The sequence below is a fragment of the Physeter macrocephalus genome, chromosome 7 (genome assembly GCF_002837175.3).
Source record: "Physeter macrocephalus isolate SW-GA chromosome 7, ASM283717v5, whole genome shotgun sequence".
Taxonomy (NCBI): Eukaryota; Metazoa; Chordata; class Mammalia; order Artiodactyla; family Physeteridae; genus Physeter; species Physeter macrocephalus.
The window spans coordinates 67,287,924-67,315,878 of NC_041220.1; the positions used below are offsets into that span (position 1 = coordinate 67,287,924).

At 46.9% G+C, this 27,955-nt stretch overlaps 1 protein-coding gene across 20 annotated transcripts in view; it reads left to right on the forward strand.

Moving 5' to 3' along the window:
• Positions 1-27,955, forward strand: part of SHROOM3 (shroom family member 3) — a 121,379-nt gene that overhangs the window by 77,482 nt on the left and 15,942 nt on the right. For 5 of the 20 annotated variants that reach the window (XR_008617823.1, XM_055086034.1, XM_024115419.3 and 2 more), the window contains exons 4-8: positions 2,803-5,959; positions 12,989-13,062; positions 17,008-17,814; positions 18,859-19,368; positions 21,918-22,068. Coding sequence is in view for 9 of the 20 variants with exons in the window: in XM_055086034.1 (XP_054942009.1) it covers positions 2,803-5,959; positions 12,989-13,062; positions 17,008-17,814; positions 18,859-19,368; positions 21,918-22,068 (4,699 nt within the window). In the remaining 11 variants the exon portion in view is untranslated. Of the gene's footprint in view, positions 1-2,802; positions 5,960-12,988; positions 13,063-17,007; positions 17,815-18,858; positions 19,369-21,917; positions 22,069-23,307; positions 23,498-23,627; positions 26,207-27,183; positions 27,946-27,955 lie in introns of those variants that run through there. The other 15 variants (XR_008617820.1, XR_008617822.1, XM_055086036.1 and 12 more) reach the window with 12 other exon arrangements.

Consider the following 27,955-nt stretch of genomic DNA (forward strand, 5'->3'; position numbering starts at 1 on the left):
CTAGGCACGCGGGCTTCAGTAGTTGTGGCTCGCGGGCTATAGAGCGCAGGCTCAGTAGTCGTGACACGTGGGCTTAGTTGCTCCACAGCATGTGGGATCTTCCCGGACCAGGGCTCGACCCCGTGTCCCCTGCATTGGCAGGCAGATTCTCAACCATGCGCCCCCAGGAAAGTCCTATTTCATGGGTTTGAGGTGCTGTAAGTTGGCCATTATGCCAGAGTGTGGTGAGCAAGAAGGAGGGCAGTGGAAAATGAGGTAGGAGAAGTTGTCAGACCACAGTAAGAACTCTGACACACTTGATGCACTCATCTTAAGAGTAAGTCTGTCTCTGTGTGGGCTGCAACTCTTGCAGGGCTTGAAGACCTTCATGCCAAGTTCTTCTCAACCATCATTAAGAGTACCTCATCTTGGAAGCAGGAATGGCAAGGGTAGTCAGAATGACTGCTTCCAGAACATGTAGAAGAACTTGTTCCTAGAGGGTGATGTCAGGGCACTCCATGGCATGGCATGGCATAGGTCACTTGGTCTTAGTTCCCAGTCAGCTTGGGAATGGGAATTCGGCAGGGACACAGCCCTCCCTGAGTAGCAGGGGAGAGCACTCCTGGTCCTCATGTGATGCACTCCATCTGAGGAATGGTGGGTTAAGTTTCCCTTGGCTGCAGGATGGAACCCACTCTACCCTTGCTCTGCCTGGCTAGAGATTTACCAGTGAGTTCATATTTCTAGATACCATCTGTATTTTGAGATACGTTGGTGGTGGCATTTCCTCCCACTCAACAGTGTTACAGTTAACCCATCAGTTTATTCACTTTGATTTTTTTTTTTTTGCATGCTCCTAAATTAGAATTGAATTACCCTTTTTGTGAAAGACTGCTAAAATTCTTAGCAGTTGGGAGGAGGATTAAGTAGTGTCTACCACCTGCATGGAATTGATGAGCAAAACAGCCCTGTGGGGTCTACTGCTTCCATGTGCCCTCAGAGTATTAGCTCTGAATCTTCTGTTACAGGAGATAAAGGGAAGCATAAGCGGGTCATATGGGATTATCCTCAACTGAGCCATGTCATGTGCATTTTCAACACAGCCTCTTCATTTAGAGGGGAGTGGGAGTAAAAACTGGCAGTGACATATGCCATGCCACTGGGTGCCAGGACTGACTTCCCTAATCTGGTTGGCTCAGGAGCTGTTCCCTTCCTTTCTCCCTTGAATTTATACCTGTCCCTCCCAAAGCAGGATGCTCCATTCAGTAAGTTCACGTCCCTTGATAGAGAAAATTATTCTTAGGGTGAGTTGCTGAAAATGTAGTCTTCTTTTCCTTGAATTCCAGCACCAGTTTTGACTCAGCAGGTGATCCTTCTAGTCTCTTCCCATATACTCTGGAGACAGTCCAGCCACAAAGCATTATCACATACTCGGCCATTAAGACACCATATTTACTTACATGAGATCTAGAAATATAATAATAGCTCCATGAATTTTAATAGTGTTTAAATGCCTATTCATTTAAAAATGGAAAACCTCAGGCAAGAACTCTTAGTTCTTCTTTCCTCTTCTTTAGAGAATAGTGAGTCACAAATGTTTGAACTATTGAGACTGCTGTTTGATTTTTGAGCTACTTACTCCTTCCTGTGTGCATGTCCTCTCTCCCCCAACATGCTGGGGTGAAGTATATTTTGGTTTTATAATTAAAGCTAATTATAGGGCTTCCCTAGTGGCACAGTGGTTGGAGAGTCTGCCTGCCGATGCAGGGGACACGGGTTCATGCCCCGGTCCGGGAAGATCCCACATGCCGCGGAGCGGCTGGGCCCGTGAGCCATGGCCGCTGAGCCTGCGCGTCCGGAGCCTGTGCTCCGCAACGGGAGAGGCCACAACAGTGAGAGGCCCGTGTACCGCAAAAAAAAAAAAAAAAAAGCTAATTATAAGTAATTCTGTCTCATGGCAACTTTCTGGGGTGTATGATGCCAGGAGTGAGAGTCACTCCCTCTCCCCCAGGCAGGCTCTGAAAATCACCTGGATGAGCTCGTGAAGGAGGTCTTACCCTCCAGTGTATGAGGCTTTGCCCAGACTCTGGGAAGTTGTCCGTGGGTGATTGGCTCCCAGCACCCAAGAGCCTCCTATGATTAAGGCTTCTTATCCAGCCTGCCTCTCTCCTTCTCTCTCATCTGCTTTTTCTAACTCTATAATATTCTCTCAGTATTTCTCTCTTTCAGTTTTGTGTTTGGCTCTCTCCCCACAAACAAACTGTCTCTTGTACAGTTGAGATTCCAGGAAGATTGCCAGGGAGTAGCCCTTCAATTCCATAAAAAGGAAAGATATTAACTAAAACCATGGACACGTGCAGAGTCTCCCTCACCCATTCACGTGCTGGTCTCTTACTAAGCTTTCCCCTTCTCCCCACAGACGCCCCAAGAGACATAAAATGTCAGGCTCCGTCACCCTTCCTCCTCTTTCCTCGCCCACCTCTCTCATTTCTTGGCATGTGCACAATGTCACTTCCGGCATGGAGCACATCACATCAGTGCGCCGCCCGTGTCCAAAGGCCGCGTGGCTTCCTCGTGCTCCCTGCTTCTCCCTTGGCGAGCCTGGGTGATTAATTAGCGGCACAAAGGTTGTGGCGTTGGGCAGTTACTCCTAGTGACGACACGTAGGGAGGCTGAGCAAGGCCCAAATATGGCCCTTTCCCCCCACCCTTCCAGAAACCAAACATCTTTCCCAAGCGTACGTTTATAGGCTGCGTCCCGTGCCTGTAAGCCTGCTGAATGATACGGACTCCCTGCTGACTGCTCTGCCTCCCTTTCTTCCAGCTCCTCTACCAGGGACCTCTCCGGCTATGACCATGCTTATCTGAGGCGGAGCCCTGACCGGTGCAGCTCCCAGGGGAGCACGGACAGCCTGGAGCCCAGCGGGGGATGCCCGCCCTGCCACCCTCTCTCCCCGGCCAAGTCTACCAGCAGCATTGAGCAGCTTGGCCACCTCCATAACAAGAGAGACTCGGCTTACAGCTCCTTCTCCACCAGTTCTAGCATCCTCGAATATCCGGCCCCCGGCATCTCTGGCCGGGAGCGTTCAGGCTCCGTGGACACCACTTCTGCTCGAGGTGGCCTCCTAGAAGGAATGAGGCAGGCAGACATTCGCTATGTTAAGACAGTCTATGATCCCCGGAGGGGGGTCTCAGCAGAGTATGTGGTGAACTCTTCAGGCCTGCTCCTGCAAGGTAAGGAGGCCCGAGCATTGGCAGATGGTCAGGGCTATGAGAAATGGCATAGTGTTCCTCGGGGCAAGGAAGCGTCACCCCCCTCCTGGAGCCAGCACTGCCCCAGCTCCTTGGAGACCACCGCGGACAACTTGCCTCCTAAAGTGGGTGCGCCCCTGCCCCCGGCTCGGAGTGACAGTTATGCGGCCTTTCGGCAGCGAGAGCGGCCTGGCTCCTGGTCTAGCCTTGATCAGAAACGGTTCTGCCGGCCTCAGGCAAACTCTGCAGGCACCCTGAAATCTCCCTTCATAGAGGAACAGCTGCATACTGTGCTGGAGAAGAGTCCAGAAAACAGCCCCCCAGTGAAGCCCAAGCATAATTACACCCAGAAGGCCCAACCTGGCCAACCTCTGCTGCCAACTGGCATCTACCCGGTACCTTCCCTGGAGCCACACTTTGCCCAGGCGCCCCGGCCTTCCGTGAGTGGTAACGGCACCCTCTACCCTGCGCTGGCCAAGGAGGGCGGGTATCCAGCTCCGCAGGGAGCTTGCGACAAGACGGCCGCCCATGATGAGAATGGGAACCAAAGTGGATCTAGCAGGCCTGGCTTTGCCTTCTGCCAGCCCCTAGAACATGACTCAGTGTCCCCAGGAGAGAGGAAACCTGAAGTTTCAGCCAAATGTGTCCCCTACAAAGTCCATTTCCCCTCAGTGCCTGAAAACGAGGAGGAGACCTCCCTGAAGAGACTTCTCACGCCTCTCCAAGGCAACAGCCCACATCCCAGTGAGAGAAAGAGCACCCAGGGCAACAAATATTCTAATTACCACAGCCTCCAATCCCCTCAGGCTCAGGCCTGGCAAGTGGGTGAAGACAAGAGATCTTTCCTGCCCTCAGAGCCTTGGGAGGGTGATCTCCATGAAGACCACAATGCCAACCTCCGGCGGAGGCTTGACAGAGGCAGCCTGGGCCAGAGCATGCCAAGCAACTTTGGCAAGACCACATCTGCCTTCTCCTCGCTCCAAAACATTCCTGAGAGTCTAAGAAGGCAAAGCAGCCTGGATCTAGGAGGGGGAGTCCAGGAAATCTACCTGGAAGGCACGTCCACCTGTGCAGTCAGCACCAAGGCAGAGGACTCTGGAAGGACTGTTGTTCCTGAGCACAGGAGCCAGCTGGACAGGTCAGTTTCCTATCCCAGGCCTGAGGGGAGAACCAGTGCCTTGGCTTCGTTCCACAGTTCAGACCCAAGGTATGAAGAGCTGCCCTCCCCACCCCCGCAGGAGACATCCAGTCTGGGCCGAAGGAGGCTCAGCTCCAGCAGCGCCTCGGCCCTGCAGGGCTTTCAGTATGGGAAGCCCCACTGCTCGGTGCTGGAGAAGGTTTCCAAGATCGAGCAGCGAGAGCAAGGGAGCCAGAGACCCCCGAGTGCGGGCAGCTCTAGTTACGGTTATAACCACAGGCCCAACAGGACACTCCCAACTTCTAATACTTTGGGGAATGACCTGGAGGAGACAAAGGCCCATATCCGTTTTTCCGAATCCACTGAACCCCTAGGCAATGGGGAGCCGCACTGCAAAAACGGGGAGCCGAAGTCGGAAGAGGTTTCCTGGCAGCCGTGTGGTCAGCAGCCGAGGCGGGACGCTCGCCTGCTCCGCAGCCAGAGCACCTTCCAGCTCTTCAGCGAGGCCGAGAAGGAGGCCGTGTGGCCCGATGACCGGCCCCGCACGCCAGAGTCGCCCGTGCAGGATGCCCCCTTCAGCCGCGCCTACCGGAACAGCATCAAGGATGCGCAGTCCCGCGTCCTGGGCGCCACCTCCTTTCGACGCCGGGACCTCGAGCCGGGGACGCCCACAGCTGCCAGAGCCTGGCGGCTACGACCCTCCTCGGCCCACGTGGGGCTGCGGAGCCCGGAGGCGCCGGCTTCCGCCTCCCCGCACACCCCGCGCGAGCGGCACAGCGTGACCCCGGCCGAGGGCGACCCTGCCCGGCCCGCGCCCCTTGCCGCCCGGAGGGGGCCGCGCCGGCACCTGACCCCCGAGCAGAAGAAGCGCTCGTACTCGGAGCCCGAGAAGATGCACGAGGTGGGGGTCTCGGAGGAGGCGGAGCCGGCGACCCCAGGCCCACCCAGGAAGGGGCCGCAGTTCGCCGAGAGCTCGGTGGCTGACCGGCGCCGCATCTTCGAGCGAGACGGCAGGGCCTGCTCCACCCTCAGCCTGTCGGGGCCCGAGCTGAAGCAGTTCCAGCAGAGCGCGCTGGCCGACTACATTCAGCGCAAGACCGGCAAGCGGCCCGCTGCCGCCGGCTGCGGCCTCCAGGAGCCTGGGCCCCTGCGGGAGCGCACCCAGAGCGCCTACCTCCAGGCCGCGCCCGAGGGCCCCGGCCTCGCTGCGGCCTCCAGTCTGTCCTCTCTGCGGGAGTTCAGCCTGCCGCCCCGCAGAGAGGCCGCCCTCCAGCCGGCCACCGCGGAAGGGGGTGGCGGGGAGCCGCCACGGGCCCCCCGAGATCGCAGCAGCTCCTTTGCCGGCGGCCGCCACCTCGGGGAACGGCGCCGCGGAGACCAAGCCCCGAGAGAACTGCTCGGTGGAGCAAACGGCGGTCCGAAGGGCCCCCAGAGGCTGGACAGGACCCCTGGGGAGCCCTCCCCGTGGGGGTCCGCGGCCGGGAGGGCCGGGAAGTCCATGTCGGCCGAGGACCTGCTGGAGCGCTCAGACGTCCAGGCCGTCCCTGTCCACATGAGGTCACGGTCATCTCCTACCGCAGACAAGCGCCAGGTATGTGCAGCCAGCGGGTCCTAGCACTGCCCCTTGCATCCTGGAAGCCTTAGTGCGGCTTCTCTAACCCCTCCTCTCCCCTTCGTTTTCCTTTTACACGCAAGAGAGTAGCATTTGTTTTCATAAGGTGATGTCTTTCTCAGTGCCCCTGTCTGATGAGATCATTACAGAGATACAGATATATAATACATAGATATTGATACAGTTGTGTAGATATGTAGATGCATGTATCGTATATCGATATAGATATCTATACATATATATGTGTGTATCAATGGATATAGATGTATACGTGTACACACACACACACACACACACACAGAGTAGACCTCGTATTCCTGGTTCTGCACTGGAATGGAAAATATTGAGAAAATTCCAGAAAGTTCCAAAAAGCAAAATTTGAATTTGCCAGCACACCAGGATAGATATCTATACGTATATATGTGTGTGTATCAATGGATATAGATGTATATGTGTACACACACACACACACACACACACACACACACACACACAGTAGACCTCGTATTCCTGGTTCTGCACTGGAATGGAAAATATTGGGAAAATTCCAGAAAGTTCCAAAAAGCAAAATTTGAATTTGCCAGCACACCAGCAACTATTTACATAGTATTTAGATTGTAAGTAGAGATGATTTAAAGTATACAGGAGGATGTGTGTAGGTTATATGCAAATACTATGCCATTTTATCAGTATAGAGCATCAGGTGGATTTTGGTACCCGTTCCTGGGGGGTCCTGGAGCCAATTCCCTGGGGATACTGGGAGACAAGGGTATATAATATATATACACACACATACATATATAGTATGTATGTATTATATAGTATATACATACATATATATATATATAATAACTTCGTTTTAGTGTCACCCACTTCTCAGTGTAAGAATTAGATTAGGAAAATGTAGGGGTTATCTTTTTTCTTTGTTTCGGGGTTTTTTTGTGTGTTTTTTTTGTTTGTTTGTTTTGCTTCTTTTCTCTTTTTTTAAGTTCATGCAATAGAGGCTGTGTCTCAGTATTTTAAGGATGTTAGCTTCATACCTTCTTTGTTTCTATTGGACTTTTGCATTTACAAAATAAGTATAGTTATTGACTTTGATAATTGTTGGTTATTGAGCTCCAGGCCCTCAACTAAGTATGCTTTTACATTTATTATCTCATTAATCCTCAAAATAATCCTATGTGGTAGAGTATATCATCCATATCAAATCCATGTCTCTGTCTCTTTCTGTGTACTATCGTGGTGAGATGGGAGAATGTCAGGCTTTTTTTTTTTTTTTTTTTTTTTTTTTTAGTGGTACACGGGCCTCTCACTGTTGTGCTCACGGGCCCAGCCGCTCCGCGGCATGTGGGATCTTCCCGGACCGGGGCACGAACCCGTGTCCCCTGCATCAGCAGGCGGAGTCTCAACCGCTGCGCCACCAGGGAAGCCCGAATGTCAGGCTTTCAAATTCTCTCATAAAGTCTCCAAACTATGCAAAGATCATGAGGGGCTTTCCACGGGAAGTTTTAGGCAGAGCTAGGAATAAAATCCGGGCACTCTGACTCCCAGGAGTCTATTAATTCCCCTAATTCTTAGCCCATCCTCAAGCTCTACATGCACTGCAGGTCGATGTCCCGCCTCATGGTTCCCTTCCCAGGTAAGAAGATACGAGGAGTTCACATATATGTTACCACAGGGGAGAATACCCCTCCATTGTCCCTTCTCAGATTCTGTTTTCCCCAGCAGAGAATGTAATCATTCAGCAAGCATTTGTAGAGCGTATGTTTTACGAAAAGGACTGCTTATAGGTTTAAAGGAAACGTAAAGGAAAATAAGGGTCATGCCTTTCTGGGGTTCACAATTGAGCAAGGACTCTGAACTTATATATAAATAACTAACACGAATAGTGAATGCTTTGGGAGTGGTCATAAATAAGATGCTATGGGAGGGATAGTAATTCTGAGAGGATCTAAGAGAGCATCTCTTGAAGGAGAAGGGATATGAACCAAGCTATAAAGGATGAGCAGGATGTTGACAAAGAGTTGGAGGTTGTGTGGGGGAGGCATTGAGTTGGAGGAAACAGCTTCGGACAAAGAAGAGTTAGCCGTTACTGCCTGAGACATCTGTCTGCTGCACTGCTTCTGCAACACACATACGCACAGCATTGTGAGAAAATACTGCTCCCTCCCAGATATTTTCTCTTCAGAAATATTTTCTCCCCAATATAACCCACACCACACACACACACACACACACACACACACACACACACACACACACAAAATCTATAGAGGCAATCCTCCATAAGCCTCCAGTAGCTGTTTTTCACCCCTTAGCATGAAGAACAGAGCTAATTTCCAGTCCTTATGCTACCCCTAAGACGCTTTTAAAATCCATATGTGTAACATGCCATTTCAGCTAGTTTGATGGGCTTCGGAAGCTCACTGCGTAGCAGAACAAACATTTTCTTCATTTCTCTCCCCATGTTCTAAAGAAAATGGAAATGTTTAGGTGAAAACTAAATCATCTTCCGATCGATGTCATTATTCTCTCTTGGGGAATTTGTTGGATGGTTATGAATGTTATTTTGCCTTCCCTTCCAGATATTTCTCAAGCCTGGTAACCTGGGAAATAGAGCTAAAACATAGGCAGTATAGAGAAATGATCCCAATTAAATCCCAATTATTTGGTATTATTTGAAAAACTTTCTAGAAAGACAGCTAAAGACAGAACATTATTTATGTTCTCTTTAATAAAGTGAATACCATATTTAGAAATTATTTAACGTGGGGAATATGCCAGAGGGGGGGAATATTTCAACGTGAAATACTTTATCTGCGCTGCTTTGCTCCTACAAATTCTTAAAATAGGTTATCATCCCCCAGATTGCAACTGCATCAAGACTGTGTTCTTAGGCTTCCTCCTTCATTCCCTGGCTGAGCAGCTGCACCGTGCCTGCCCTGAGACTGGTCCATGGCAAGGTCTGCCCCTCGCATCTTCTTCATACACCCATTATCTACCTTAGCTGTAGAACTAGTGAAAAACAAAATAAAACTAGTCTCCACATAATTATTGTGGTGAATATATATATATATATATTTTTTTTTTTTTTTTTTTTTTTTTTTGCGGTACGCGGACCTCTCACTGCTGTGGCCCCTCCCGTTGCGGAGCACAGGCTCCGGACGCGCAGGCTCAGCGGCCATGGCTCACGGGCCCAGCCGCTCCGTGGCATGTGGGATCTTCCCGGACCAGGGCACGAACCCACGTCCCCTGCATCGGCAGGCGGACTGTCAACCACTGCGCCACCAGGGAAGCCCTGTGGTTAATATTTTAAGATATTATTATTTATTTGAATAAATTCCAGGAACTTTTACCATTATCATTAAGCTTCTGTGAAGGTGTTAAATAACAATTTTTCTCATCCCAGCTTTAGAGGACTCTGAGAAATTAAGTGACCCTGTAGCGACTAAATCATCTGGCTGAGTTAAACCCAAAATATGGAGTCTGTCTCTGGTGCTGGCTCAGTCCAAGGCATCCCGAACAAATGCTGCTTGCTCCTGCCAGGCAGATGCTAATAGGGCAGGATTTTACAAGCTTTGGGCAAGGATTCAGCTGCTTTTCAAAAGTCCATTAGTGAGGATAGTTTTTGCTTCCAAAACAAGGTCAGCGTGGAAATCCGTTTCTCTGTTTATAAAACTTGATCATTCTTGGGCCTGAAACGATGACTGTAGAAGGCTGCCACCTTTTGTAGCCTGAGACCTGTTCAGACACTCAGCAGCCCTGGGCCTCTCCTTAGCCAGCTGTGGTCATCTCTGAACAAGCAGCCTCCCATTCCCTCTCCTTTAATTCCTCTTAATTTTAAAGGTGTAATTGCAGAACAAATGGATATTAGTGATGGCGCTGAAGGGCACATCAAATTCTTGGCTATTTCCTACTTTCTGTGAGACTTTAGAAAACTTAACTGTTTTAAAGTAGGTAGGCCCTGCAAAGCTGCAGGAAACAATCCAAACATTTCTGCCTTGGAGATGGAAATTTACACCTGTTCGTTGGCATACATCTAAAATACAGCAGAGGCTATAAAAAGAAACCTTTTGGAGAAATAAGATTCCTGGTGGGGTATTTTTTTTTTCCAGATGCTGAGTTAGAGTCTTCTCTGGTTCTCACTGTATTTTCAGAGATCTTCATTTCTTATACTTAGCACATTCACCATGTGATGATGTGACAAACATTTGATTGCTGAGGAAATTGCTCAATGCATGGAACCCCACAATGTTGGATGTAGTCTTGATTCTGTAGGATGCAACTTGTATATCATTTTTAGTACCTCTCAGCAAGTTTGGGGATAAATAACAGGATCAACTTTCCACAAAATGTAAAGTTACAAATAGCTACTAATAATCAAATGTTTACTATGTGCCAGTCACTGTACTGTGTTTTATGAGCTTAAAATTAATCCTACATCTATGCAAAGGAGGCGATACCATTGTTATCGCCATATTACAGATGAGGGAACTGAGGCACAGGAAGGCTGAGAAATTTGCCCAACATAGTGGGAGCAAGGTTTTGACCCCATACTGTCTGACTCCAGAGGTTTTAAGTCACTATACCACGCTGCCTCCGGTATCAAAAAAAGACTGGGCGACTGGAGGGAGGTGAGAGTTAAACATCTTATATCTGAAAACTCCAGCCAGTGAATTGATTTCATTTTAACGTTTATCAATTACTGTTATACATTTAAACAACATTTAAAATTTTTAAAAATGAATTTCTGATTCATTTTAGCAGATACTTGAAGCTGATATTACAAAGTAGATGAATAGTCTTCCTATTTCATTGGTCATAGAGATATTAGGATATTTAATTCAGAATCCAAAGGAAGAGTGAGAATCGGAATTGGATGGGATTCAGGTTTATAGTTCTAACTGTACTGTGCCTAATGAAGAATAAGAACGGGTGTACTTTTAAGTCGGTCAAAAGAAGTTAGAGACAATTAACAAAAACAGACACTTAACAAGTATCTGTTTGCATAACTCTATACCTGGTATTTCTCCCATTGCCACTGCTTTTTCCTAAACTGTCATAATAGTTTATACTTCTTACCGGTTTATAGAAAATCAAGTCTTCTTTGAAAGTGCATACGTGCCCAATCTAAGCAAATAAATGCAACAGGAATGTATCCTCCTTGGGCTTTCTGCTAGGTTGGGAAGGCATTTTCCTTCTGTCCAAATGGTATTTCCAATGACAGGAGATGTAGAGAGTTCTCTCAATGGCCTATTACTGGGTCTGAGTTCTTTTATTTTATATACACCCACAGAAATATCAAGCTCATACTGTAATTCAAAGGAAATAATAGAGTAGAAATATATATTTGATCGTTACTAGGTTAGGAGCTTTAAGGGGACCTAGTTAGGCTTTTCCGGTTAATTATTGGCGAAGGTGAACATTCATGTCAACAGAGGGGGTGGAGTGGGGAAAGACTTTATTTTTTTTTTAACTTTTTATTTTATATTAGAGTATAGTCGATTAACAATGTTGTGTTAATTTCAGGTGTACAGCAAAGTGATTCAGTTATACATGTATCTTTTCATGTTCTTTTTTTTCAAGTTCTTTTCCCATTTAGGTTATTACAGAATATGGAGCAGAGGTCCCTGCGCTCTATATACAGTAGGTCCTTGTTGGTTATAAAGGGACCACAGGGTTTTGCGGAGAGTAGGAATTCCCATTCCCTCTAGTGATATTTGAGCAAATCAGAGACACATGGAATTCCTTTTTCTCAAAGCACTGACATCTGATTGTATCCAGCTCAGCCACCATTCAACTTAAGATTCCAAAGATCTACCTTAGGCTTTGAGGAAATCATGGTTTGAATCCTAGCTGCTTACTTAATTGTGGGTAAGATTCTTATCCTCTCTGAGCTGCAATTACCTCCCCTCTCCCCATTGTTATAGATTAAATTACAGAAGAAATGTCAGGTGCCTAACACAGCTCCAGGCACATCATTTGAGGATTATAAGGAGCTTGGCTGAGTGTCTAGCACACAGTAAATGCCGAGTAAGGGGAAGCTGCGGTTATTAATAATATTCAGGGTTGTTTCTTCTTTGGACCTTCTCCCACCCATCTTTGGCTCTTTTCATTGCTTCTTAGTACCTCTACCAATGATTTGGGGGCGGGGAAGAAAAAGAGAGAGAGAGTGGGGTGGGGTGATGAAAAGCAGTCGGCCCTTTGGACAGAATAAATGGTGAAATAAATTGTTGAAATTAAGTTTAGGGATTACTTGTGGATTTAATTTTCCTGTTTCCTACCTGTCTCCTATTATAAATAATTGAGAGTTTTATCAATAGCAACATCATTGTCTTCATCAGGGACCTGTACATATGAACTGATTTTACACTAACAAAAACTGACCTACAACGCTTTCAGGAAACTAATATATACCCTTATTTAAAACAAAAACAAATAATGACTACCCTTGAAGTGTCCCCAGAGTTACTGACATTACATGTGGGTGAGATGTTTTTCCCAGAGAGAATGTATTTCAACCTGATTACAAGCCAGATTCATATCTAATTCTTGAGATTTTGCTGAATTCAATAAACTCTCCTTTTCCTGTCATCTCCCATATTTCCCTATTGCTGTTTTGAAAGTTTGGCCCTTTGATTTAATTTTCATCATTATATTTCAAGTATAGGAGTCGTTTGAAGTCCGGAGATAATTGTTATCGGACTTCTCTTGTTTAGAAAATGTCTTTGTTAGGAGAGGCACCCGGTGAGGTAGACTGAGGTTCTGCCGCTTGTGACCTTGGGAAAGTTAACCTCTTGGGGCCTGTGTCCTCATCAATGCAATGGGATTAACAGTACTTCCTGGGCTTTGAGGATGAAATGGGTTAGTATGTAAGAGTGCCACCATGATGCCTGATAATAAACAGTGGACCTCCAATAAGTGTTCCTTCTCCTTTATACCTCCACCCCCTTGGTAAATTTAAATACCCGTTTGTTGGTAATAACGCTGTGCCTCTTGTGTTTTAAGGATTTGCTTTTGGGGGAAAACAATGGCTTTGGTCTTGTGAAGGATCCATGTTATTTGGCTGGCCCAGGATCCAGGTATGTATCTGTATTTTTGATGCCCTCTACCTTATGAATGCTGCTGGAGTTAAATGCTTCTGTTCCTCTCTACCAGAAATCGAAGCGTGATATTATGATGTTTCATAGTGTCATGTGCCACCTCTTCAGTTTGTCTAGGCCATGGGGAGCTTTATTTTTTATTTATAGATGACTTTCTCTAAGAATGATACTATTCAAAATCGGTTTTGAATGTGTGCTGCTGAGGCAATGGTTGACTTCCAGTAAGTTTGGCATCAGAATAGTTGATGGATATGCTCTTCTCAAGTATATCCTCTGGCTGTCACACGTGGGGCCTCTCTTAAACGTGGCTGGTCTCTCCTGGCTCTGTCCCAGAGGGTCAGGTCTGCTGAATAAAGCACTAGGGGAAGAATAAGCATCATGAACAGCCTTCACAGAACAAGACAAACTTGCAGGAATCACCTGAAGTAGAAAAATAAAGCTCTAAAATCATTATTTTAGACACTTAGAGATAGAAAATAGCAGGAAATTCATGTTTTAAAAATTGCCATCAAAATCATTTCTCCTTGGTAGAAAAAATATAATGGACAATTTTTCAGAATTAGAATCTTCAAACTATTCACTTGGAGCTTAAGAAGTAGAAATTTCTAAAGAGAGTTTCCTCTGAACCACATGCCTGTATGTAGTTTTAATGCAGCATTATAGGACTATCTGCTGTCATCTGTTATGACTAATGGTAATCCATTTAAACCCTCCCTACTACCGTCCATGTTTTTTCAAGCCAGTTCCTTAATTTTTACTATGTTTCATTCAATCAGTGTTTCTCTCTTTTTCTGGCATTCACCTTCTCGATAGCTCAACCTAATACTGCCAGCATGGTCAGGAAGTGGGTATTAGGTTACCTCCTTCACTGCCAAGAGCAGCCTTCTGTAGTTGGTCTTGCTCCTGGAGCTGTGCCTAAAGTGAAGCAGTCAAGGTGAGGCTGAGGACTTTAATTTGGCTGCATTAATTCAAAGCTAGAGACAAGGGAAGACTAACAGTGAGCTAGAGCTCTGCCAAAAGAGAGCTGGTCTGAAGTCTAAGGTGAAACTAAAGTCAACCACAAAAAATCAAACGGCTGGATTCCAAACAGGACTTGAATAGACATTTCTCCAAATGGCCAACAGGCCCATGAAAAGATACTGCACATCACTAATCATCAGAGAAATGCAAATCAAAACCACACTCATTAGAATGGCTACGATCGAAAAAACGTAAAAGAACAAGTGTTGGTGAGGATGTGGAGAAATTGGAACCCCTGTGCACTGTTGGTGGGATTACAAAATGGTATAAGTGCTATGGAAACAGTATGGAGGTTCCTCAAGAAATTAAAAATCTATCATATGACCCAGCAATCCCACTTCTGAGTATAAATCCAAAGAATTGAAAGCAGTGTCTTGAAGAGAGATTTTCGTACCCATGTTCGAGGCAGCACTATTCACAATAGCAAAGAGGTGGAAGCAACCCAAATGTCCACAGATGGATGAGTGGATAAACAAAATGTGGTGTATGCATACAGTGGAATATTATCCAGCCTTTAAAAGGAAGGAAATGCTGTCACATGCTACAACCTGAATGAACCTCGAGGACATTATGCTAAGTGAAATAAGCCAGTCATAAATACTTTATGATCCCCCTTGTATGAGGTATCTAAAGTAGTTGAATTTATAGAAAAGTAGAATGGTGGTTACAAGGGCCAGGGGAGTGGCAAAAGAAGAGTTGTTGCTTAGTAGGTATATAGTTTCAGATTGGCAAGATGTTCTGGAGATCTGTTTTGCAACAATATTGGTGTACTTAACACTACTGAACTGAACATTTTTAAATGAATTTAAAATTAAAATGAATTTAAAGTAGTAAATTTTATGTTATGTGGGGGTTTTTTTAACCACATTAAAAAAATGCTATGAAGGAAAAAAATGAGACTAATCCAACTTAATTCCTGAATATTAAGATTCCTGGATACATGTCAGTAGATGCTTGTCTCTCACACTCTATTATAAAAGAGACTGAAATAAAATCTTTATGATACTAGTCTTTATTCTTGGAAAACAATCACCAGGAAGAAGTATTCTCAACCAAACTAAGCATTTAACTCAACTATTACCTTCAAAAATATAGTTTTTTACAGTATGGTTCCTATAAACTAAGAAGATTAAACATAAACTAAAAATATTATATCAAAGTTTATTTGGGCTACATCTTTAAAAGATAAATATTATTTTATTGTGTGTTTTAGTGATGTCTCCTCTTTTTAAAAAGCAAAATGAAGGTACCTGAGTTGGTCCTTAAAACATCAGATTCCAGTTACTCCATGTCCTATTAGAGGATGCTAAGTTTAAAAATAGCTCATGGCCTGCAGTCTAAATAGCAGTTGGGCAGAAGAGACGTCGTTTGTTCAACAGACATTTACTGAGAGGGTACTTTGTGCCAGGATCTGGGGATAGCAAAATGAATAAGACATGGGGGTAAAGAGCACCCCCAGTGAATCTCCTGCCCCTGGGTTTCTGGTGTACCCATTTGGGAACCCACCAAGAAGGACAGCCACTCTTGAATATTGACAGGTTTCTGGTAAAGAAACTGCTTCTAGATGAAAAGGATCTGTGATGGGAGGGGAGGGTATGCATCTGAGCGGAAGATGGGCCTCTTACTCAACCATCTGCATTTATAGTAAAGAAAAAATAATGGCAGGAGAAGAGCTAATTTGGTTCTTTGTGGTCTTTTCCTTCTTCATGCTGCTTTGCGCTCACCTGGCACTTAGATGATTTCGTGGCAGGCCTGTGCTGGGGCTCTGACTTGGGACTGAGCCACAGCTCTCAGGACGCGGGTCTGTAAAATGAAAAATGCCATCTGCTCTCCAGATTCACTTGCACACTAGTCAAGGAGCTACAAATGTGGGATTTACAAATTATGGTTGTTTGCTGGAGATATTTTTATCCTCACATTAACTCTTGCATGGCAGGCAGGCAGGCAGTGCTGCAGACGTGTTTTCTTTGTTTTTGTTCTCCTTTTTTTCCTTTCAAACACGTTAACAAACGTACTGGAAACTGTTGGGTTTTTTCCTTAGAGCCTAGAGGACAGCTGTTTAAACGACCATGCACCCTATTTGCTCGCTATGGTCAGTCTCTTTCTCCAGAGGTAACTGCTTATTAGCTCCTTAGGTGAGATTCTCCCTTTCCTTCTTACTTTCCATTTTAAGCAATGAAAACACTGGGAGACTAAGAGAAAGTTGTAAATAAACCCTTCAGATTCTGCAGCCCACTCAAATACTTTCCAAACAGACCTCCCCCGTGGGGCTCACACCTGTGGAGAATGAGGCAGCATTCTTTTCCCCAGAGTCAGGAGCTGGTTCCCAAACTAGTCCTAAAAGGAGCAGAAGAAGCTGCTCCTGACTTTTTTTTTTTTTTTTTTTGCGGTACGCGGGCCTCTCACTGTTGTGGCCTCTCCCGTTGCGGAGCACAGGCTCCGGACGCGCAGGCTCAGCGGCCATGGCTCACGGGCCCAGCCGCTCCGCGGCATGTGGGATCCTCCCGGACCGGGGCACGAACCCGTGTCCCCTGCATCGGCAGGCGGACGCGCAACCACTGCGCCACCAGGGAAGCTCTGCTCCTGCCTTTTATATCCTGAAGCCTGTCCTCAAAAGCTGCCTTGCATGGAGGGAGGTAGATGGGGTGATGAGAGAGGGTTAATAAAAAGAAATGCCTTGTGACCGCAGGCTTGCCCTGTGACATTTTCCTGCAGGAGTTTATGCCTACCTGGCATCTCATTTAAACTTGGTTCTTTGTATGAGCAGCCAAGGGAAGACAGTGTGCAGCTTCTCCGGGCTTCCTTCTCCCCATCAAATGCTTTTCCCGTCCATGTAATGCACCTTGGGCTCAGCGTTTGCCCCTTTTCTTCAGAGTTAACCTGTGTGTCTGTATCCCACTCCAGGCCGCTCAGCTGTTCCAGCCGTGAAGAGATGTTGTTGCTCCAACACCATCCCAGCCCTCGTTGCGGGGTTTCGGGCTGCAAAGCAGGTGGTGGTGCCTCCATTCCCGGCAGAGGTCCGGGACCGCTGGACCCTCCAAGACAGGCCAGCAGAACGCTTTGCCCCCGGCCACTGCCCTCAGGAGCGCAAGGGCATCTCCCGGACACCAGGGCTGCAACGCTGAGCTCAGCCCTGCCTGCCCCTGGCCCCTCGAGCTACTGCTCACAGGCCGCCGTCGCCCAGCCCTGCACCCCAGCCGGGACCCCCAGAAATGGCGGCCACCGGCCGGCCCAGCCTCCCAGCCCCGAGCGCAGGAAGGAGGAGGGAGCAGGGACGCGGCCCTCCCCGCCCTGGGTGAAGCGGGCCCACGCGGTCCGAGAGGACAGCCTCCCCGAGGACGCCGCATCGCCTGGGTGCGCGAGCCCCAAGCACTACGCCAAGCCGCAGGCCCTCCCCAGCCCGAGCAGCACTTCCGACCCGGACACGCCCCTCGGGGCCCCGGGCACTCTGGGCAGGGTCTCCCTGCGGATCTCTGGGTCGGCCCCGCCGGCCTCCCTGCTGCCTCGGGAGGACACCGACGACGAGGTGTTCGTGAGGGACCTGCGCTCCACCGCCACTTCCGGCCCCACCTGCGAAGCGCCGCCGCCGCCGCCGCCCAGCCGGGAAGCCCAGAACCTGGACCAGAACCTGGACAGCTTCCCTCCGCCTCCCCCTGAAGCTGTGTGCGCGGAGCAGCGGGCCAGCGAGGGCTACCGGGAGCCCCACGCCAGGTGAGAGCCCTCCGCCAAGGTTAAGGGTCTCCCTCCCCAGTAAGAGATTTCCACGCTCCACGCTTCCCAGAGCCGCCTCTGCTGGCCACTGGAGAGCCCTGTGGAGGTTTTTTAACAGGAGCCCAGCTCACGAAACTGGCTCGACTGTTGCATTTGTTGACCTTGGTGGTCGTCATTTTAGTAGTCCTAGGACGCCGAGGTGAGGTTCATTTCCGTGGACGTGGCAGGTTCAACGGGTCCAAACAAACAGCGTCCCTCTTCCCTGCCCCGTGTTCTGAACCCGTTAAGAAATAAGGCAAAAGAAAAAGACATTCAGAAGACCAAAAAAAATCACTTTTATTACTGAGAGAGCTGATCCTGGAGAATATGGCTCCCATCTGAGTATAAGTGGGCTTCCTGATACTGAGCCCCAAATTAAACAGGGGTGCCCGCCTAGTCACAGGCTGTGCTAGACACACACACAGCAAGCACACGTGTGAGCACGCAAGAGCAAGCCTGGAGATAACCTTACTCTCTAAAGAAAGAGGCTGGACTAGGAATGGGCTATGGTCAGCTTCTCTTTGCAGACTCACTCTCTGTCCATAGGAAGGAATAAAGAGTAAGGCTGAAGGTCATTAACATTTAGGGAAAACCTCTGCTTGGAAGCCAGGAGAATGAGGAAGAGGCATTTCCCAACGCATACTCCCTAGGACAGCACTAAAATACATTGTCTGATAGCACCTTTGTCGTAACTTCCTCTAAACACCACCTGTTCCCTTCACTACCCTCTGTTCACTTTCATAAAGCTCTGGAATCCGAGAGCAACATTCACCAAAACTGAATTCCTGCTAGATCTGTCCCCCTTAAGAAGTCACACAACCTCCCTGTGACCAACTAGTGGACTTAGTTGAAGGCTCTTTTGAACCCTCCAGTTTGTGGAGAATAACAACCCCAGAAACTCCTGATGTGTGTGGGAAGCCACAGCCCTCGTGTGCAAACGTCTCCCTGCCTTCCTTCACCCTCCTGCTGACTCTTCCCTTAACCACTCTCTTTTAATATCCCTAGCAGCTCCAGCAAACTTGCCAAGGTGACAGTTGCCAAGGAAAGGCCCATCCCTGGTGCAGCCCATTTGGTTGATAGTCAGATACTGGCTTCCAGATCCCAGACTTCTAACAAGAGTTCAGAGGCCAATGAGACCAACCCACCCTCCACCACCGGTGCTCTGCCCCAGCCTGCCGGGTCTCTTAGCAAGCAGCCAAGCCCAGGGCAGCCACCTTCCATCCAGACCCAAAGCCTCAGCCACGACCCAGTCAGTGGGACTCAAAGTTTAGAAAAGAATGTCAGTTCCGGTCCTCAGAAGACCTCAGAAGACATGAGAACAGAGGCTCTGGCCAAGGAAATTGTCCACCAAGACAAATCTCTGGCAGACATTTTGGATCCAGACTCCAGAATGAAGACAACTATGGACCTGATGGAAGGTTTGTTTCCACGAGATGCTAATCTGCTGAAGGAAAACAGCATAAAGAGGAAGGCCATGCAGAGAACTGTCAGCTTCCCAGGATGTGAAGCTAAGAGGTGAGTCCCTGGTCATGTCCCCAAAGAGATTTAAAACTGAACTCCTTCCATGGGGGTGATGATAAGTCTAGAACTGCTTATCTGAGGTTTTCCTGCTTCCAAAGATCCCGACCCCAGACTGACATTCCATCTCAGCCTTAGGGGAATGGCTCTGACCTACCTTGAGTTGTTTGCCCAGCAACAAGTAGTAATAGTAATAATAATTACTGTTTATACCTATGGTTCACGTTCTCTGCGTCAAGCATTATATTCTTTATGTAAACATTATCTCATTTAATCTTCCCAAGAACCTTCTGAGATAGCTACCGATTTTATCTCCATTTTACAAATGAGGAAACTGAAGCAGAGAGGAATGAGAACCATGCCCAACTGAAGTCATAGAACATGTGAGTGATGGCATCTGCACGCTCTCAGTGCTTATACAGTGCCCCTAAAAACTCAGCACACGTGCAGCTGCCCGTCCCGCCAGAGTTGCCCTTACAGAGCGCCACATGGGTCAGTGCTGAGGGAGGGGCAGTGGAAGTGGTGAGCACACAGGGGCCTCCCCTCTGCCGAGGTGAACATGGTCTTGTAAAAAGCATGACAGCCTAAAGAAACAGATCGACTTACTCTGCTGACATTCACCTTTGAAGAGGTAGGGTGGGCGTCTGCTCACATCCTGAACATCAGGAAGGGGCTGAACAGGAGTGCACCCGTGGTCTTGTTCAGCCGTGGGCCTGCACCTGAAGCTCCCTGAGCAGCGCATTCCCCGTCCTGTAACGTGCATCCCAGCGCCTGCCCACAGCCGCTGAGAGGAATGTGAGCAGTCTGTCTTTTTCCTCCTTTTGATTTCTCCCGGGTTATTGCGATATTTTCTTGCATGTTTGATTTCCTTAAGGGACTGCTATGGGAGAGATTTAGAATGGTTTTTATTTTCTTTTAAATTTTCAATGAAAACTATATGGATCAACAGTCCAGAGCTCCAGTTAGTGGCTTCCAGACTAAATAAAAGCAGAGAGCATTCCATCTAAATTTGGGCTTGCATTTTAGAAATTTCCAACTGAGCCTAACTAAATTACTAACAGGAACACTGTTTTGAGTTGCAGGGGAGGGGAGAAAGGAAAGAACTGTGTGGTACTTACAGGCTATCTGATAGGTTATCGGAGGCTCTCCTGACACAAGCCCTCAGCAGTCACCTGTCCAGCCCCTCCTTTTTCAGATGTGGCAAACAGAGACTAATTGAGGAGAAGTGACTTATCCAGGGTCATGTGTTTAGCAAACACTTCTTAAGCACCTACAATGTGCAAGGCAATCCACTGGGTACACGAGGGACCCACAGATGAGTTTCTGTGGATGTGCCAGTCGGTTCACCACGGGTGGTTGTCCTCCAATCACTCGCTATAGGAAGACCAAAGTAATTTACAAGTACATGCTTAGAAAAGCATTTCCTGGCATTATCCATGAGAACATAAGTTTAGAAGTGAAATGGCCATGTAGCTTTTGCAGCACTGAGAGCTTCCTAAGGAATTGCAAAGGGATGGCCTCGCCATCTTCTGGTCAAAATGAGCATTGTCCTTGTTGAACATGAGACTGCGCAAACAGCCAACTGTGAGGTTTAATCAGATAGATGTCCAAGAAGCCTATTTGTAAGGCAGTGAATATATGTTGGGGTGGGCGGGGGGACTATATCAGAAGACCTTTTCCCCATCTTTTCAATTAACTGGATTAATATGACTGTATTGTTTAGAGGAATAACCCCAGCAAGCGGGAAACTAGTAAAAACACCTTTTTGGTGGTTCTTTATTCCATAGTAAAATAATGGTCAGGATGTTAAACAATGTCAGAAGATTACCTCTCCTAGAGAACCTAATTACGTCTATAGAGGCATTTTTTTCAGTGAGTAGGGCTTTACCTATAGAGTATGAAAGGCAGCTTGATTATAGTAAAACAAAGAACATAGTTATCAGGTTCCCAACTTCTAGTTTGTTCTCCAGCCTTGAAATCCCCCTGCTGTGCAATCAGTGAGTAGATTTTACATCTTGTATTCATTCACTGTTGACCAGCAAGCTCCAAATTCCAGGCTTACATAGAGCCTCAGGCTTACATGAAAAGGGAAATTGGTAGGTGTCCAAGCAACAATTACAGTAGACATCAGAAACATATGGGTAACATGGAGGAGTAGGAAATAATTAACCTAAAACCTGAGATTTGTGCAGCACCTTGAAAATACTTTCACAGTGACTAAGTCGTGGCTCCCTGTTGTCCTTCTGTGAAACAGGGCGTCAGTGTCATTCTATTTATCACAAAAGGAGAGACACGCAGAGAGGTTCAATGTCCGTGGTCCTGACTCACACTCCCCTTCCCAATATTCCTTGGTGGTTTTCCATCCCGAGTATGCTGGCTTCAAGAGCCCCACACGTTAGTAGGCAGTCACTAGTTCAATACCTATTAGTTCATCCTAACTTCTGGGAAGATATTGAATATAATTTTTTTAAACACATTTCCGAATGGACAAACATATGGTGAAATTCAGCAGCGTGTGGCTGTACTTTTTGTTCTTTCTGACCCAGGAGTGAAGACAAGGAAGCAGTGGGCATGTTGGTCAACTGTCCTGTCTACTACAGCGTGTCTGCTCCCAAGGCCGAGCTTCTGAACAAAATCAAAGCTATGCCAGAGGAAGTGAATGAGGAAGAGGAGCCGGCAGACATCAACGAAAAGAAGGTAAGCAAAGAAATGGGGGCCTTTGTTCTGCTCCCCCCAGAAAGATAGTCGAGGTCCTAGCAGGGTTATTGGCCCCTTACAGCAGGAGGGGAAACGGCCTGTCGCATCACCAACCTCGCCAAACCATCACGAGATTCTCGACTTGCAGGGCACTTGGGGCAGTTGCCTCACAGCTCTCCTGTTATTTTTGTTTTTACAAATGACAAATGTGAAGTTAAGAGGGATTAAGGTATTTCCTACGAGTCACATAGCTGCTTCCTGGTCTAACACAGGGACCCCAACACTGTTCTCAGCAGCTGACCAGCCAATGCCAGTGGTCTGCATAATTCTCATTTCATGTTTCATGGTCAAAAGGAAAACCAGAAAACCTAGAAACTTTAAGGAAAGAGAGACCGATTGTCAAAAGACACTTCCAAGAAGAGGAAATGTTCCTCTTTAGATTTTCCAACTCTTTGTCATACCTCAGTAAACAGCTTGAAAGCACAGTGTTGGAATTTAGTTGTTAGCATTTGCTGCTCCTACAGAGACTTTAAATGTAAAGCATTTTAAGAATGACCACGATGCTGCTGTCTTCCCATACGCCGTGGAGATCTAAGCCCGGCTGTACCCAAAGGGGAGAAAGTTCTGGCCGGGCTGCTTTCCCCACAAGCCCCAGATGGGCTGCCTGCCACTGTGCTCACAGCTCTTCCTACAACTCAGGCCTGCATGCTGAAAAGGAAAGGACTCTGTTAAAGCTTGCCTGATGCTGAGCCGGGAATGTAAGGGCTTCTCAGTGGTGCCAATTCCAGGAGAAACTCTCTTATGTGATTCTGTTTCGGTTATTCTATAATACGTGTCCTAAGCTCTCTTGTTTATGTGTTGGAATGAGACCACAGGAGCAGGAAGCAATGGGGCAGGAGGATTTAAGGATTTTAGAAGCACCTCCGTCAGTGGTATTCTTCTCCCTTCTACAGTCCCAGCCTCGCTGGGCTCACAGTGCACGGCTGACATGCTGATACGATGCAGCTGCTGTTCGTAACGCACGCTCTCGCAGCCCAATTTCCCCATGTACAAGCCTGCTTCATGGCACGCCTCCTGGCTCCCACTTAATGGGACTGGGGGGAAAAACCACATTGCTATAGCCTGTCTATATTTATCCCAAAGAGGGAGCTATAGAAATACCATTGTAAGTACCAGGTTGCCGGGACATCTTTAACTGAACATTTTACGGTTTTTTGTTGTTTTGTTTTTTGCATGTAGACATACCCTGCTCTACAGTAGCAGTGTGGCAAACTACGTGTTGCTTTTTCCTCCCCATCTTAATTTTACTTTTTAACTGCTTTTTCATCACTTTATTATCACCCTCTCATTCTGAGGATTATGTGGCAAGAAGTATTTTTAGCCTGAGAACATGAAGGAATAAGAAGATTAGTCCTCACAGGAAATGACAGTAGGTACCATTTGTCAAGCATTTCTTAATCCCGGATGTGGGCTATGGTTTTTTTTTACTTAGTGCCTTATTATTACCTTCTTTACACAAAACTGCTCTGATGCCAATATTGTCACATTTTACACTGAAGTAATCAGTGAGCCAGGACAAGAGAAGGAGGGGACATTCAAGACAAAGGGAACAACGTGGGAGAAGAGGTAGCTGTGTGACAAAAACATGGGGAGCGCGCTGTATGTATTGAAGAAAGATAACTTCCAGGAGGTCTGATATTTGGGAATGTATTATAAAATAAAGTCTCATGATTTAATTTAGAGAGTAACAAAGAAAGGCCATGAATGGCAGGAGACAAGGCTGGAAGGATCCACGGGGGCAGGTCATGGAGGTCACATGGGGCTTTGTCTGAAATGCCAGAGTTTGGAGAACCCTATGAGATTTTTTTGTTTTAATGAACTACAGGTTTATTAACGTGTAATAGAATTTGTGTGTCACTTGCATTTACATATCTGATCTGGAAACAGAAAATATGCAGGCTTTAATTGATGTTGTTGAAGGCATCTATTAATATATTCAGTGTGAAGTTGAAAATGCAGTTCTCTTCCCAATGTATAACAAGCTTTTTTTTTTCCCTAAGGATGGTTTTAAAACATGATACTTGGTCAAGATGGTTCTAAGGCAGAGTGTAGCCTTCCACCAACTTCTGCAAAGTAATAATTGTTGCCTAATGCTTAAAGAAGTTAGTAAACCTAAGATGTATTTCTACACGTGAAACTAAGAGTCAATGGAAACTAGAATCCTGATTTATTAATATTTTGAAACTAGCATTTCCAATCAGTTCTACTTTAATATACTTTTTATTTATATATCCTAGATGATGAATTGTAATATTCCAAGTAAATATAAGTATTACTTAAAATATAAAACAATCACTGTCTGAACTTCTGACATACATAAAATCTAAAGACAGTTTAATACTTAGGGCTTTCAATTCTTTGGCTAAACCCTGCCATATCTATTGGGCAAAAATCTGCTTAACCAGATCTCATGATTCTCTATTCTGAAGGCCAAAAGGCTTTGGCTTAGAGACTTAGTGGAATATTTCAAAAGGCAAAAAAAATCTGTTATTCCTCAGAACTGGCTTTCCCCAAGAGATCATTAGTGACCCAGATGGTTCTCAGCTGCCTATTTTTGTTGCTCTTGCTTCATTCTTAAAGTTTCAAGTTTTCCTCTGGTCTGTCTTCTTTTCAGCCTGAAAAACTTCCTTTAGCATTTCTTTTTTGAAGCATTTGTCTGCTGGTGAAAAATTCTTTCAGTTTTCTTTCATCTAAGAATGTCTATATTCTGTTGTCATTTCTAAAGAATTTTTACTAGATATGGAATTCTGGGTTGACTATTCTTCTTCTTTTAGCACTTTAAAAATGTCCCATTTCTTCTTGCTTCCATGGTTTCTGATGAGAAACTGCACAGCTGTTGAATACTTGTTCCTCCTATATGCAATGTGTTGCTTTTCTCTGGCTGCTTTCAAATTTTTTATCTTTGATTTTCAGCAGTTTGGTTATGATCTGTATGGGCCTAACTTTCTTTGATTTATCCTGTTGGGGTTTACTAAGCTTCTTGATTCGGTAAACTTATGTCTTTCACTAAATTCAGGATGTTTTTAGCCAGTATGTCTTCAAATATTTTTTTATGTGCTACTCTCTTTCTCTTCTTTTGGAACTCCAGTGACACAAATGTTAGACCTTTTGATACTGTCCTGCAAATCTCTGAAACTTTGTTCATTTTTTTTTTTAAGGCTTTTTTTTAATTAATTATTTATTTATTTATTTTGGCTGCTTTGGGTCTTTGTTGTTGGATGCGGGCTTTCTCTAGTTGCGGCGAGCGGGGGCTACTCTTCATTGCGGTGCGTGGGCTTCTCACTGCAGTGGCTCCTCTTGTTGCGGAGCACGGGCTCCAGGCATGTGGGCTTAGCAGTTGTGGCTCACAGGCCCCAGAGCGCGCAGCCTTCAGTAGTTGTGGCATGTGGGCTCTAGGGCGCACGGGCTTAGTTGCTCTGCAGCATGTGGGATCTTTCCGGACCGGGGCTCGAACCCGTGTCCCCTGCCTTGGCAGGTGGATTCTTAACCAGTGCACTACCAGGGAAGTCCTGTTCATGTTTTTTAATGTTTTCTGTCAGTTCATTCAGATTGGATAATTTCTATTGATCTATCTTCAGTTTCACTGACTTTCCTGCCTCTATTCTGCCAGTGATTTTTTAAAAATTTTCAAATATTATAGTTTCCAGTCCTCAAATTTCCATTCAGTTCATTTTCTGTAGTGTCTATTCATTTCAAGAGTGTTTACTTCTACCGTGGAGCATAGCTACAAAAGCTGTTTTAAAGGCTTTGATCGTCCCGTTTGGGTTATCTCAGGGTTAGCACCTGTTGGTTGTCTTCCCCTGAGAGTTGCTCACATTTTACTGGTTCTTTTCATGCTGGGTGATATTGTACCTGAACGTTGTGAGTGTTATGGTGTAAGTCCTGGGTTCTGTGAAAATCCTCTGAAGAATGTTGATTTTTTGTTTTGTTTCAGCAGGCAGCCTAGTTAGGTTCAGGCTACAAGTTCTGTCCCACCTCTGGCTGTTGGTTCCAGTGTCAGTTCAGTTTTCAGAGCCTCTGCTGTCTTATATGTGTCTGTCCTACACACGCACCTTTCAGGGCTGAGCCTGGGACTTGGGTGAGTTGTTCTGTCACAGTTCAGTTCTCAAAGCCTTTGCCGTGCTGCTTTGGGTCCGTCCCACACACGTGCAGCTTGAGGGTGAGCCAGGACCTAAGGCAGTTCAGACACCGAATTAGGGGGTCTCCTTTTTCTGCTCTCTCCTGTCTAGTATTCCCACCTGACCCCCCCACCCCCAGCTCCCAGAGGCCCCTTTACCTGGGCCTCTGGCTAGAAATAGGACAACAAGTTCTTGTGGTATGACGGCAGCCTGCACGGCCATGCCATCCTGCACGGCTGGGACTATCCTCAATAAGAGAAAAATAGTGGGGATTCCCCTCACGCTGTTTGGTCCATGGGGTCACTGTCCCAGTTCCTCTGGACAGAAAGAAGGGTTTTCTCTTGGGGTTTTAAGTGCCTGTGCCACCATTGCACCGTGCACTCTGCAAGGAGAGTCACTTCCGGGGGGGCAGGGCTGGGGGTGGGGGGAAGAGAGAGGGAAGAGGAAGAAACAGGATTCCCCCACCTGCTTTCTCCCACAGAAAGCAGCATTTTTGCTGCCACACCCTCTGTGCAGTTCAGCATTGAGGCTATTTCCAGGGCAGAACCAGAACATAAAAAGGGGAGAAGCAGGAAGCTCACCCCTGTTGTGGGTCGTACTTCAGGCGTGGCTCCCCTCCCCGGCGCACTGCCACAGCTAACCTTGCAGAGAGAGCCCTCTTCAGGGTCCAGGGGTGTTCGCTGTAGGAAGGAGGGGAGAGAGGCTGGCGTGGGCTCCCGCCATCTGGCCACCATCAGTTCCTCTCCCGGGGGTTTATCAGCGGGGAGGGAGATGCGGTGGATTTACATTTAGGGAAGCTGTGCATGCAGCCAGACGGGAGGAAGAGAGGGTAGTTGGGAGAGAGTTATAGCCGCCTGGGCTAGGAAGTGATGAGGCGGGCCTAAGGGAGGTGTGGTAGGAGCAGTGAGAAACAGATGGATTTAATTTTTTTTAAAAGGAAGCAAAAGGGACAGAATCCGGTAGCAGATTGGACACGGAGCACAGAAGAGAGGAAGGAGGAGGGCTGGCTCCTGAGTTCCTGGCCTAGGTGACTGTGGTAACAGACATAGGAAAAACAAGGAGGTCATTCGGGGAGGGAGGAGGATGTTTTGTTGAATTTAAAGAAATTTAATAACGTTTCTTGTATGTCAGAGATTCCTGTCACCCAGAACCAAGAGACTGAACAACTTTCTGGTCACAAGCCTTCCCAAGAGGCAATGAGAACCATTCCTGACTGACAGAGAATGTGCTAGAGAATATCTGAAGTGGCAGCCAGGGCCCCGCAACCTTTCTGCTTTGATAGGTCACACAACGTGGGATGCAGGTTTTCTCAGGACAGAAACTGCCCCTGACTTCTCTATGGGGTGAAATGCAGCTAAAGAAAACAGTCACATGCTGCTGCCTGGAGCCTCACATTGAATGTCTTTATCTAGTCCCAGTTTTTACCAGCTGGAGCCCGAACTCCACTCTGTCCCCAGACCCCAGCCATGTGGCTAAGGGTCCTGAATTACTCTGTTTAGATCAAGATAGGCCATCAGTCGAGGCCACCTGTGTGTGTAGTGATGTTATTGGCAGCCTTGTCAGCACAAGTCCTCCAAATGACTGGCGTGTGTTCTTGCAGGTGTTGCCTAATCTTTTTTTTGTTTGTTTTTGTTTTTTTTGCGGTGTGCGGGCCTCTCACTGCTGTGGCCTCTCCCGTCGCGGAGCACAGGCTCCGGACGCGCAGGCTC